This window comes from Erythrolamprus reginae, chromosome 2, assembly GCF_031021105.1.
Source record: "Erythrolamprus reginae isolate rEryReg1 chromosome 2, rEryReg1.hap1, whole genome shotgun sequence".
NCBI lineage: Eukaryota > Metazoa > Chordata > Lepidosauria > Squamata > Dipsadidae > Erythrolamprus > Erythrolamprus reginae.
This window is the reverse complement of record NC_091951.1, coordinates 354,107,291-354,121,691: the sequence shown is the minus strand read 5'-3', so window position 1 is coordinate 354,121,691 and position 14,401 is coordinate 354,107,291. Positions and strand designations below refer to the sequence as shown.

At 45.7% G+C, this 14,401-nt stretch overlaps 1 protein-coding gene across 2 annotated transcripts in view; it reads right to left on the bottom strand.

Moving 5' to 3' along the window:
- Nucleotides 1–8,150: 8,150 nt before the first annotated feature.
- CNTFR (ciliary neurotrophic factor receptor) overlaps nt 8,151–14,401 on the bottom strand; it is a 368,226-nt gene continuing 361,975 nt past the window's right edge. For both annotated transcript variants that reach the window (XM_070743665.1, XM_070743666.1), the window contains 3 exons: nt 13,211–13,391; nt 10,055–10,199; nt 8,151–9,068 (listed from right to left, as the gene is read on the bottom strand). In XM_070743665.1, coding sequence (XP_070599766.1) covers nt 9,068; nt 10,055–10,199; nt 13,211–13,391 — 327 coding nt within the window. In that variant the 3' untranslated portion in view covers nt 8,151–9,067. The remainder of the gene's footprint in view (nt 9,069–10,054; nt 10,200–13,210; nt 13,392–14,401) is intronic.

Here is a 14,401-nt window from a genome sequence, read left to right as displayed (position 1 = left end):
CTCCCTTGATGGAGCATCCACCCACTTTCGGAGGTCAGTCCTTCCAGAATTGCATTCCAAGTGAACTCTCCTCTTTCAGTCCAGTTGTGCCTGTGTATCCCTGGACTTGATGGACTGACTTCTTGGTAGGCTCTGCTAAGAGCTCCTTCTTCAGGGCTTTGATCAGGAGAGGCTGCCAGGAAGGGAGTCTACAGGAAAACCCACCCTGGGGGGACTTCACCACGAAGCCCTCCACATCTGGGCCTGGAGTTCTGCTGCCACCTTCTGACAACCTCTGGAAGGACATCCACTTGGACTCTGGCTAGAACTCTCCAACCGTTTGTCTCAGGCATTTACTGTATTTTCATTTTATTTTGTCAAGCATCTATACCAGTAAAACAATAGCTGAAAGTATAAACATGATTTTATATTTGTACGTGAAAAGGATACAAATAAAAATGGGCATTTGGGCAGGGACGGGGGGCACAATGGTGTGTTTATGCACACCCCTGACAGACCTCTTACGAATAGACAAGAATTCTTTATTGGCCAAGTGTGATTGGACACACAAGGAATTTGTCTTGGGTGCAGATGCTCTCAGTGGACATAAAAGAAAAGAGACATTTGTCAAGAATCAGGAGGTACAACACTTAATGATTGTTATAATCCAATAAATAAATAAATAAATAAAATAGGGGTCAAATAAGCAATGAGGAAACAATCAATATTAATAAAAATCTTAAGGATACAAAAAACAAGTTACAGTCATACAGTCATAAATGGAAGGAGATGGGTGATAGAAACGATGAGAAGACTAGCAGAAATAGAAGTGCAGACTTAGTAAATAGTTTGACAGTGTGGAGGGAATTATTTGTTTAGCAGAGTGATGGCGTTCGGGAAAAAACTGTCCTTGTGTCTAGTTGTCGTGGTGTGCAGGGCTCTGTAGTAACGTTTTGAGGGTGGGAGTCGAAACAGTTTGTGTCCAGGATGCGAGGGGTCAGTCAATGTTTTCCTCGCCCTGTTTTTGACTCGTGCAGTATACCGGTCCTCAATGGAAGGCAGGTTGGCAGCCATTGTTTTTTCTGCAGTTCTGATTCTCCTCTGAAGTCTGTGTCGGTCTTGTTGGGTTGCAGAACCGAACCAGACAGTGATAGAGGTGCAAATGACAGACTCAATGATTCCTCTGTAGAACTGGATCAGCAGCTCCTTGGGCAGTTTGAGCTTCCTGAGTTGGCACAGAAAGAACATTCTTTGTGGTGCTTTTGATGTTAGGTGACCATTTTAGGGTTAGGAAGAGGTCAACAGTGGACAGTCTAAGGTTGAAGTTTTTGGGAGTTAGGAAAGAAACCGCAGAGTCAGGTAATGCATTCCAGCCATTGACCACTCTGTTTCTGAAGTCGTATTTTCTGAACTTGAGTTTGGAGCAGTTTACATTGAGTTTAAATCTATTGTGTACTCATGTGTTATTGCGGTTGAAGCTGAAGTAGTCATTGACAGGTAGAACGTTATAGCAGATAATTTTATGTACGACGCTTAGGTCAGGAAAAAGGTGGTGAAGTTCTAAGTTGTCTAAGGTGAAGATTTCAAGTCTGATGGAGTAAGGTATTTTGTTGCAAGTAGAGGAGTGGAGGACTCTTCTTGTGAAATATTTTTGGACTCTCTTGATTGTATTATGTCTGATAGGAATGAGGGTTCCAGACAGAGGAGTTGTGTGTGTGTTCCACAATGCAGAAGAGAGAGAGCGAGGCGGCCACTGAAGTAGGAGTTCTCACACAGGCTTCTTCTGAAAAGTGTATAGAACAGCTGTTTGCTGGCTCTCCCCTCCCCTTGTATGTGTGCCCTGCCTCCCCCTCCTGCATCTGGCCAGGACTTTTGCCCAGGGAGGAGGGATTTGTTTGCCAACAGGTCTTCCAGCCCCTCCCTCTTGGGCAGAAATAAATAGGTTTTTCTCCACCCCAAATCCATAAACAGGGAATTTTTGCATCACAGCACAGCTGGTGTTTTTCTGAGAAGAGCCACTTCAGCAGCTGCCCAACAAGAGAGTGAGAAGGGGGGAGGGGCTCAGCTTCAGCACAGTGTCAATCAAACACCCAGGAAACCTATAACAATAATAACAATAACAACAGAGTTGGAAGGGACCTTGGAGGACTTCTAGCCCAGCCCTTTGCTTAGGCAGGAGACCCTACACTACTTCAGACAGATGGTTATCCAACATCTTCTTAAAAACCTCCAGTGTTGGAGCATTCACAACTTATGGAGGCAACTTCTGTTCCACTGATCAACCATTCTGACTGTCAGGAAATTCCTCCCTAGTTCTAAGTTGCTTCTCTCCTTGTTCAGATTCCACCCGTTGCTTCTTGTTCTGCCCTCAGGTGCTTTGGAGAATAGCCTGACTCCTTCCTCTTTGTGGAAACCCCTGAGATATTGCAAGGCTGCTACCATGTCTCCCCTGGTCCTTCTCATTAAACCAGCCATGCCCAGTTCCTGCAACCGTTCTTCATATGTTTGAGCCTCCAGTCCCCTAATCCTCTTTGTCGCTCTTCTCTGCCCTCTTTCTAGAGTCTCAACATCCTTTTTGCATCATGGTGACCAAAACTGAATGCAGGGTTCCAAGTGTGGCCTTACCTTCCTTCGCTGTTGGTCAGCGGTGGGCTACGAACCAGAATGCTAAATTGCGCTTGTCGCCGCGGCATGTAAATTCTTGCGGGGCCTGTGTTCTGGCATGCACGGAAACAAATAAAAAACCCCTTGCCGAAACACGGGAGCACCTGCAGCTCCATGCGTGATTTTTCTGTCTCCACAGGTGCAGAAGCAAAACCGTGCAGGCCCTGCAGGAACTTACGAGCCGTGGCAGGGAGCGCAATTTAGCACTCTGGCTGGTAGCCCACCGTTGCTCTTGGCCCACCCAGCACCCACCTGCGATTTCGGCTGCTTCTCCCTGGGAGAATTGATCCCAACCTTTCAGCCTTTCCAAGAGGAGCCTCCCCAGCACCCGTCTTCAGAAGGTAGGAGAACCTGTGACCACAATATGGAGCCACACATTTCTGTTGCTGAGCAAGACAGTGTCTGTCTTCGCTGTCAAGGTCCCAGGGAGCATCCAAATTTAAATCAGAGTCCGAGTCAAACTACTCCTGAAAGTTCCAATTTATTGCCGGAGCCATCCTGGCACCCACACTGGGAAGCCTGGATCTGATTTTCCCACCCAGTTGAAAGTTCCCATCCCTTGTCCCCCACCCACAAACTTCTCATGTTGCCCACTCAGATTGTGGCAGCGTGGCCAGACTTCCTTCCGCTTCCAACCAGGTGGGTGGACATAGGATGGCCTTGAACCCCTGGAAAGAAGACTTTTGGGCTGCATCTGCTCCCTCGTGAAAATCCCCCCTCCCAAATTCCCACCAACATCAAGCCTTCTACAGATAATAATAATAATAATAATAATAATAATAATAATAATAATAATAATTCGCTGCTACATCAGGCAGTCCTAGGTGCTTGGGAAGCGCCCGACTGGTGATGAAATACGAAATCCAGCAGAGTGATCTCGTTTGTTGTACTGACATAATAATAATAATTTATTAGATTTGTATGCCGCCCCTCTTCAGAAACTCGGGGTGGCATACAAGCCATTAATTTATCACCAACTGCTGCATCAGCTTGACACCAAGTTGGCTGTTGGCTTTCAAGATTGGGGTAGGGTTTGGCTGACAGACAAGGGTAGTATCTGATCTCCTGGGTCTATCACAGCTGGCCTTGAAATGGCCTCAGGTACGGGGGAGGGGGAGGCGAGGGCGATGATGCTGTTTCTGTTTTGAGCTGGGGCCCCATGTCTTGCTCAGGGAACTTGCTAGGATTTGTTCCTAGCCCAGAAGAGACCCTATGCCTGAAGGCCCCCGCCCACTTTCCAATTTGAAGTTCAGCTTCATATCTCAAATCTCTGATGGCTGTTGGCATCTCCACTCCTTGGGAAGGCACCCTGCTATGTCTCTGATAGCCCTTCCTTTTAAGCCAGTGTTTTTCAACCTCAGATGCCTGGACTGAACAAATGTTAAAGCTGCATATAGATTATTGTTCTGTCTGAACTAGGAAACCCCAGGAAATAAGTTCACACACAAAAGACCAGCCGGGAAAAGAATAAGATGAATATATATTAATAAAAAATAGTTCATAACATCTCCAAATTAAAAATTAAAGGAACTGGGCAGCGGTCCATGGCTAATTAATTTTCTCGGCTGGATTCTAACCGCTTATTAAAACTATCTGATAAGGGTCTACTAATCATTCCAGTTCACAGCATTCTGACAGACGTCCTGGATAGTCTGTGTATTTTTAAAAGTGGTCAGAAAACAAACTGGATCTCTGCAGCACAGAATAGTTATAGTTTATTAGATTTGTATGCCGCACCTCTCTGAAGAATGAACTTCTTGTCACTGTAGAACATTGTCCGTCACACTGATTTCTCACGAGACTCTCCCTTATATAGGCACAAGACATGGCCAAGTGTTTTATACAGCTATTCACACCCAAACCTCTTCCTTCCTCAAATAATCCTGTCTGGACACCATTCTGTGCACTCTTGCATCTATAAGTGGTTCATCGTCATCTCCTGAGTCACTCGATAACACCTCTGGGGGTACCACAGTCTCTGGTGGGCTATCCCTCTCTAATTCTTCATCCTCTTCACTCTCACACTCGGGTGGCAAGAACACTGGTCTAGGATTCCAATACACATCCATCTCTCAATCTTCGAAATCCGGGATCAGCTGAGCAGGACATGGACCAGCCACAACAATTATAAGCCAGAAATATTTTTTTAGATATACAGTGGTACCTCGGTTCTCGACCACAATCCGTTACAGAAGTGTGGTCGAGAACCGATTTGGTCGAGAACCGAATTAATTCATCCCATAGGAAATAATGGAAATGGATTTAATTGGTTCCCAGCCCATTGACTTGCTGGGAACCAATTAAATCTACAGTATTTCCTCTATTTCCTATGGGATAAAGATCTGAGGGGACGGGGTGAGAGAGAATGGGAGTCGGAATCCCGACACGCCCCTCCTGGCCGCCCTCTTAACAGCCTCCCAGTCTCTACCTTGTAACTGCTCCAAGCTGCAGGAAGGGTAGGGCTGGCTGCAATACTGGCAGCTTCGGGGGGCTCCTTTCCACAGCGGTTCAGTTCGTTACCTCCAGGCAGCTGCACCAACTTTTTCTTTCCTGGTTCCGGCGGCTTCCCTTCGAGGAGCAGCAGCAGCGTCAGGAACGTCACGTGATGAAGGGAAGCCGCCGGAGCCGCCGCCGCCGGGAAAGAAAAAGTTGGTGCAGCTGCCTGGAGGTAACGAACTGAACTGCTGTGGAAAGGAGCCCCCCGAAGCTGCCGGTATTGCAGCCAGCCCTACCCTTCCTGCAGCTTGGAGCAGTTACAAGGTAGAGACTGGGAGGCTGTTAAGAGGGCGGCCAGGAGGGGCGTGTCGGGATTCCAACTCCCATTCTCTCTCATCCTGTCCTCTCAGATCTTACATTTCGGATAATAAACAAAATTTTCTGTTCAGTATCCAAATTTTTGTTCGGATACCGAAGCAAATTTTTGCAGAAAATTTTGTTCGGTATCCGAAATGTAGGAAAACAAAGCGTTCGAGAACTGAGGTACCACTGTAATACCAGAAAAGTAAGGGGAATTTGTTATTGAATCCTGCATGTTTTGACAGCAGCAAGAATTGCATTTGCACAGGACTGGAAAAATGGAAGAAACACCGAGAGAAGAAGATGTAATTCTAAAAAAAAAATAGATTGTGCAGAAATGGACAGACTGACATTAAAGATAAAAGAAAAAGAAGATACAGAGTATTTTTGAACACAGGACTTGTTTTATAAATGGTTGGATAATAGAGGTAGAAATTAGGAGCTGGAAAAGTAGCAATATGTAAGCAAATTGACCCAGGCAATATACTGGGTCAATAAACAGTATGAGCTGGGGTGGTGCAGTGGTTAGAGTCCAGCCCTGCAGGCTCCTTCAGATAACTGCTAGCTGTAGTTCAGCAGTTCAAATCTCACCACTGGCTCCAAGTTGGACTCAGCCTTCCCTCTTTCTGATTTGGGTCAAATGAGGACCCAGATTGTTGGGGGCAAGAGGCTGGTTCTGTCAACTGCTTAGAGAAGGCTGTGAAAGCACCATGAAGTGGTATATAAGTCTAAGTCTAAAATTCTAAATGCAATTCACAAAAGCACTTATAAAGTTTTTTTTTAAAAAAAGATACATGGACTTCAACTCCCAGAATTCCCTGGCTGGTTCTGCTGGAGAATTCTGGGAGTTGAAGTCCCTGAATGTTAAAGCAACTGAGGCTGAGAAATGCTGGTTTAACGCAGAGCTTAGAATGGCTCCCAAGAGTTAAACCGAGGCCTCCGGAATAATTCCACCTTCCTTGCTTTTTTTACCCAAACCTTCCTCTCACCAAATGCAGGACAAATTGTCCACAAATCCAACTGGAAAAGCTCAGAGCTCATCCGTTTTTTCTTCAGTTTTTGTAGGCACCTACCTGGTTTCCAAGATGTGTTTTTCCTCCAGCAGCATAAATGACATTCGACGAGGATTTTAACTGCACACAATTTGTATATGTGTGTGTATGTGTTAATACTATCTGTATAACTAGCTGGGTGTTATAATATGCAAAGCAAACAGGCAATGTATGTTTAAAAGGTTTAGTACATTGTTGCTTTAAGAGTTGGTGATGCAGTGACCCATAAGAGGGAGGCAGTAGAATCGACCCGAGTATCTTCCTTGGCTGGCTGTGGAATTCTGGGAGCTGAAGGTTCATCCATCTTCTAGTGGCTAAGATTTGTGAATCGTTGAGCTAAAAAAGGTATTCATTTCAGAAAACATCTCTTGAACGCTACTCCCTGTTAGCACTGAAGATGTTTCCTAGTTGGGTTGTGAAATGTCTGCGAGGGAGCTTAATGACAAAACCGAGTATCCAGGAGATTCCCTCCTCCTCCTCCTCCTTTCGACCAACTTCCTCCTCCTCCTCCTCCTCCTCTTCTCCCTCTCCTTCTCCTTCTCCCTCTCCTTCTCCTCCTCCTTCTCCTTCTTCCTCTTCTTCTTCTCCTTCTTGCACTGATGATGTTCCCTAGGTGGGTCATGAAATGCCTGCAAGGGAACAGCCAAGCGCGGAAAGTACCAAGTCCAGCCCTGAGCCACAAATATTCTCTTTTATCGAAAGAGTTTGCAGCTGCCAGAGGCGACATCTAGAAGCAGCAGGAGCTGCAAATTGAGAATCTTCAAAATCCAAGTGGCCTTCTCCAGATCCATTTCAGGTCCAATTCTCCAATGTGAGGTCACTTTGTCCTCCATCCCTCTAAGATGCCGACACCCCTTTCAAGGCTGCCCCCATCAGCATATTTTTTGGAGTCACATAAACATAAATGCAATAAAATCTCCAACCTATGGCTCTAGGGTAGCTTAAGCAAGAAAAATAAACCCCACATTATTTTCCAAAATACTGGAGACTTGTGTTATTAATGAACAATAGTTGGCGTCTTGATCCCACAGTGTTAATACTATGCACATAACTGGTTGGGTTTGGCAATATATAAACAACCTGTCAATGTATGTTTAAAAGAATTACAACACTATAGCTTTAAGAGTTAGTGTTGCAGTTCTCCATAAGAGGGCGCCAGAAGCGTCTCCCTCCCTCTCTCTGATTATTCTCTGCTAATTTATCTGTGTGATTATGTTGTAGAACTCTGTGTTCAAATAATGGTTTAATGTGTTTTGTAAATAAGGTTTATAATAGTGTATATTGACTGATGTAATTGTGTATGACTAGGATTGTTCTTGACTAAGCTATTTGCCAAAGTAAATAATATTTATACACTTAATGTATCTGGTTGTCTGAATTCCTACTTGTATCTCTGGCCTATCAGATGGATATCTGCCCCCTCCATGTTTCTTCTGGGCTTCCTTGGTAACTCAAGGGTCACTCTGCATACTCCTCAATACTTAACACAGGGCCGTAGATGCCAACTTGCCTTTTTTGACCTAAGCTGGCAGATGTGTCCCCTCCCAATTCCCTTGGCCCAAACCTTGACCTTTGTGGAACCCCACTCCAGCCCGTTCCCGCAGACCGTTACCCTGGCGATGGAAAGCAGCATACACACGCAACCACGTTCAGCAAACGTTGTAATGAAATGGTCACATTTAATGAGTTGTCTTCTCCTCTGGCCTCCCCTTTCCGGTGTGTGTGTGTGTGGTCAATGTGTGTTTTTGTGGGCACGTCGAGTCTTAAAATTTTTATGTACATCTATAAAAAGTTCAAAGACAGCGTACGTTCGAGGAGGGGGGGTTGTAGAGGGGCTTATTACGGTCTTAAATGCTGCACCCCAACAAAAGGGACAAGATCGGAAGTGGGTCTGGGGTGGGAGAGAAGGGGAGCGTTACAAAACAGGGGTTGGGGGGAGTAGGATGATCTGGGGGGATCGATGGGGTGTCTCGGCTTACTTAAAGAAACCCCTCCCCCACGTGTGGATCCCACCCTCCAACCCCCCCGGTAATAAGAGCAGTACAGAAATCCCAGTGATTCTCGTATAAACCGAACGGACTCCGTTACAAAGAGGGGGAGGACAAGGGGGTGGTCCAGGAACAGCCCCCATCTTTCGGCGATGATGTCAGTGCAGGCAGAAAAAGAAACACCGCCCCCCTTTCCACCATGGAAGTCTTGGGGTTCCCAGAGGGCGTCTGTTTTGCTGGGCAGAAGGACTCGCCGAGGTTCATCTTCTCACAGTTTGGAAAAGCGGAGAGCTCCCAGCTCGGTGTGCCCACCCCCGGGGCCCCCGGTCTGAGTTGCCCCATCTCCACGCTTGAGGGTCCTGCTTGGCGGCCGAAGGAAGCATCTTTGGCTTGGTGGCTTAGCTGTATGATCCGAGCCCAACGCCCGGGGGCTCCTGGCTGGCTAGCTCCGGAGGACGGCTTCCTCGTGCCCCACCCGCCGTCGTCTGGTGCAAAGAGGTCCTTGGCTCCATCCGGGGCAGGTTGTGGTGGGCGGGCGACAACGGAAGGAGGGGGGATCCGGGGACGCCTGGCTCTCCGAGGACTCGTCCTTCAAGGGAGGGAAGAAGCCAGGGAGAGAAACAGACACGACTTTTGTTAATGTCTGAGCAGAGTAATCATTGTTTACATCTTTTCTGTTATGTCCACTGAGAGCATCTGCACCAAAGACAAATTCCTTGTGTGTCCAATCCCACTTGGCTGATAAAGAATTCTCTTCTCTTCTTTATTTCTTTCTCCTTCCTTCCTTTCTTGTAACCTTAGGATTTATATTAATCAGAATAATCAGAACTGCAGAAAAAACAATGGCTGCCAACCTGCCTCCCAGTGAGGACCTGTAGGCTGCACGAGTCCAAAAAGAGGGTGGGGAAAATATTTACTGACCCCTCACATCCTGGACACAAACTGTTTCAACTCAGACCCTTAAAACGTTGCTACAGAGCACTGCACACCAAGACAACTAGACACAAGAACAGTTTTTTCCTAAGCGCCATCACTCTGCTAAACAAATAATTCCCTCAACACTGTCAAACTTTTTACTAAGTCTGCACTACTATTACTACTAGTTTTTTCTCATCGATCCTATCACCTATTTCCTCCCACTTAAGACTGTATGGCTGTAACTTGTTGCTTGTATCCTTAAGATTTTTATTAATATTGATTGTTTCATGACCCCTGTGACAATCATTAAGTGTTGTACCACATGATTCTTGACAAATGTCTCTTTTTCTTTTATGTCCACTGAGAGCATCTGCACCAAAGACAAATCCCTTGCGTGTCAAATCACACTTGGCCAAGAAAGATTTCTATTCTGTAAAGAATTCTGTTCCCACCATTTGAAAACTGGCTCCCTCCAAAGTCGGCCATTTTGATTGTGAATTTCAACGGGAGGATCTGAGGACGTCACACAACCATCGGTGGTTTCCCTTCCTGATGCAGCCCCCACCCCCACCACATTCTCTTTCCCTCTGACCTTCTCAGTCTGTCCTCCAACCCTCTTCCCACCCTAGGGAAACTCTACTTGGAGGAGATACTCACTAGATTATGAGAAGGGCAAAGGTCACCAAGACCAGACCTGGGGCCACGAAAGATGACACAGCTTCACCGTTGATTTGTTCCACTGTTTCATAGATCCTGGTGGTGGGGGGCACCTCGAAGGTGGAAGTGCTGCTGGTGGTGGTCTCTGCAGGAAGGAAAAGAGAACCTAAGAACCTAAGAAGAGCCCTGCTGAATGGGGCCAAAGCCCCTCGAGTCCAGCATTCTGTGTCCCACAGTGCCCCCCCAATTGTCCATGGGGACCTTGAGCAGAAAGAGAGGGCCAGACCCTCCCTTTCCCTTGACCCCCACCAAATGGGACCCAAGGGAACCCTGCCTGCCACAATCAACATAGAGGCGGCACATGGACATCCGTTTCAATCACCACCTATGATACACTTGGCATCCCTGAATCTGTCTAGTCCTGCCTTGAAGCTCTCCAGGCTGACAGCTGTCACAGCCTCTTCTGGAAGGGAATTCCATCAACCCTCAATGACCCTCTGGGTGAAGAAATAGTTTCCTTTATTTGTCCTCACTTTCCTACCTATGTGCTTTAGGGAGGGCCCCCTGGTCCTAATATTGTGTGATAGAGAAAAGATCTGATTCTACATCATTTACATTTACATTTGGTTCTGCAACCCAACAAGACTGGCACAGACTTCAGAGGAGAATCAGAACTGCAGAAAAAACAATGGCTGCCAACCTGCCTTCCATTGAAGACCTGTACACTGCACGAGTCAAAAAGAGGGTGGTGGAAATATTGACTGACCTCTCGCATCCTGGACATAAATTGCTTCAACTCTGACCCTCAAGAAGATGCTACAGAGCACTGCACACCAAGATAACTAGACACAAGAATAGTTCTTTCCCGAACGAAACAATTAATCCCCTCAACACTGTCAAACTATTTACTAAGTCTGCACTACTATTTCTACTAGTTTTTTCTCATCATTCCTATGAGAACGATGAGAAAAAACTAGTAGAAATTCTTCCAGTCCTCCCACTTAGGACTGTATGACTGTAACTTGTTGCTTGTATCCTTAAGATTTTTATTAATAATGATTGTTTCATGACCCCTATTACACTCATTAAGTGTTGCGCCACATGATTCTTGACAAATGTCTTTTTTCTTTTATGTCCACTGAGAGCATCTGCACCAAAGACAAATCCCTTGTGTGTCCAATCACACTTGGCCAATAAAAAAATAAATTCTATTCTATCATCAGCGAGCAGCAACCGAGTTGACCACAGTGTTTTGGGCAAACAGAGTCCAAGGAAAAACAACCTTAACAAAGTTCCTACAAGGCTTTTAAAAAAGGCTTCTGTGCGCTTATTCCTGTAATATCCCAAAGAGAAGACAGCAGAGAGAGAGGCACTACTGAGCAGATTACTTCCACCACCCGACATCACTGGTTCCCTTGTCAGTAAAGGAAACAAAGGCAATTCCTCCTGCCCTCTTGACTGCTAACGGCTGGTTTGCATCTCTTTCAGAACAACCTTTATCACTTAGTGCCCCAAAGTTGTGAGTTCCTCTTCCACCCGAATGGGTTGCCTGCACTTAAGAGGCTGAGGGGACCTCGCTCGAATTCACAAGCATGTAGGGTGGAAATAGCAGCAGGCAAAAGGTGGCGTGTGGTCGATCGGCCACCAGGGGGCAGCAAAGCCCCACCTGCAAACCTCCTAAGCGCCCCCCCCCCCACATCACATCTTCTTGCCTTGTTTAGGGCAATCCCTGTTTTTCAACCTTCAAATTGAACAACTAACGTCACCCAAGCCTAGTTTGGAGCAGGCTGGACACGGGCTTTCTCTTCTGCTGGCCTCATTTGGCTCAGATAACTTTCCCAATACTTGGCTGCATATAATAATAATAATAATAATAATAATAATAATAATAATAATAATAATAATAATACAACAACAACAACAACAACAACAACAACAACAACAACAACAACAACAACAACAACAACAGAGTTGGAAGGGACCTTGGAGGTCTTCTAGTCCCATCCCCTTAGGCAGGAAACCCTACACTACTTCAGACATATGCTTAAAAACCACTACTGTTGGAGCATCCACAACTTCTGGAGGCAGGCCGTTCCACTGGTTAATTGTTCTCACGGTCAGGAAATTTCTCCTTAGTTCTAAGTTGCTTCTCTCCTTGTTTAGTTTCCACCCATTGCTTCTTGTTCTACCCTCAGAATAGCTTGGAGAATAGCTTGACTCCTTCTTTGGGGCAACCCCTGAGATACTGGAAGACTGATCTCATGTCCCCCCTGGTCCTTCTTTTCATTAAATTAGACATGCCCAGTTCCTGCAACTGTTCTTCATATAAAAGTTTTTCTTTCTTTCTTTCTTTCTTTCTTTCTTTCTTTCTTTCTTTCTTTCTTTCTTTCTTTCTTTCTTTCTTCTTTCTTTCTTTCTAATATAAATCTTGTTTGCTGCATATTGCTGTTTGTTGTGAATAAAATAATAATAATGATAACAACAACAACAACAACAGTGTTGGAACAGACCTTGGAGGTCTTCTAGTCCAACCCCCTGCTTAAGCAGGAGACCCTACAGTACTTCAGACAGATGGTTATGCAACATCTTGTTTAAAACTTTCAGTGTTGGAGCATTCACAACTTCTGGAGGCAAGTTGTTCCACCGATTAATTGATCTAACCGTCAGGAATTTTCTCCTTAGTTCTAAGTTGCTTCTCTCCTTGTTTAGTTTCCACCCATTGCTTCTTGTTCTACCCTCAGGTGCTTTGGAGAATAGCTCGACTCCCTCTTCTTTGTGGCAACTCCTGAGATATTGGAAGGCTGCTATCGTGTCTCCCTTAGTCTTTCTATTCATTAAACTAGACCTAAATCCAGTTCCTGCAACCGTTCTTCGTATGTTTTAGCCTCCAGGCCCCTAATCATCTTAATTGTATTTCTCTGCACTTTCCAGAATCTCAAGGTGGTTTTTGATATTGTAGTGACCAGAACTTGATGCAGGAGTCCAAGCATGGCCTCACTACTATGGAATTGCGATAGACTGCCTCTGAATCTAGATGTTCCACTTGTGTAGCCTGATGCTGCCCTGTGCGTCATGACTCACAAGAGAGCCTCCCACCCCACCCCTTTGTACTGTCCAACCAACGTTGGACACCTGTCTGTTTCTCCGGCCCTTCACCTGTTCCCTGGGCTTCAGTGGTGAGATGCTTCGGCTCTTCGGTCCAAGGTGTGGAGTGGACGGCTACACTCCAGTCGCTCCATGTGCCGATCTCAAAGTCCTTGGCCGCCACCTGGATGATGTACTCTTTCCCAGCGTAGGCATCAGTGATGATGTGGGAGGTCCCATCAGATAGCTCCACCTGTGGGGGCGAGAAGAGAGGGACTGTAGGAAATGGGGTGTCTCAGGCCTCTGGAGATTCGACCCATCCATGACAACCTCAAATGTTGGAGAGCTCTTCCAGGAGAAGCCCTCCGTACTACTTCACTGGCTTTCCGCAATGGGGGTCTTCAAAGTTGTCCACTTTAAGACTTGTGGACTTCAATTCCCAGAAACACAGTTGCTGTGGCCTAAAGGTAGAGCTCTTGCTTCACAATCACGAGGTTGTGAGTTCAATCCTAGGTAGGGGCAGATGTAGGGTCTTCCTGTTGGACAGGGGATTAGACTAGATGACCTGTAAGGTCCCTTCTGTTAGTACTGGTTGGGTTTGGCAATATATAAAACAAACTAACAAACTATAATGTATTGAAACACTAGTGCTTTAAGAGTTAGTGTTACAGATGGCCACAAGAGGGAGCCAGAAGTGTGATTCTCTCTCTCTGCTATTTTCTATTACGTTTTCTGTGACTACTGTAGTAGAACCCGTGTGTTCAAATGGTTTATGTATTTGTAAGCTGAACAAGTAAGACTTATACTATTGTATATGTTATGCTGGGCTTCATGTTACGAGCCCCAATTAAGTCAGAAATGTAAATTCAAACACACACACTGTTATAAAGTAAACAGAAAAGCAGTTTATACAAAATAATGCTGTACACATATGCAAATTAGCTCACACACAGATAACAGTCCTTGAAAGCTGTGAGAGACAAAAACAAACAGAGCAGATAAGAGCAGCTGTGACAGCATCACAGCCAACTCTTCGAGTGAATCCACAAGATATACTTAGCTGTGAAATATCCCAAAAAAGTCTGTGAAAGTCCAGGAACAATGGAAGCACGACGTATCCTTCTCCAAATGGATAAACCCCCCACATGCGCTCTCTGCAACGCTGGTAATTTATCAGCAACCCCATTAGCCTAATTGCCCCAGCCACAGGTGTTCTCCCTTATCTCGGATGATACCTGCGCAGATGGTCCCTTCTAGCCATGA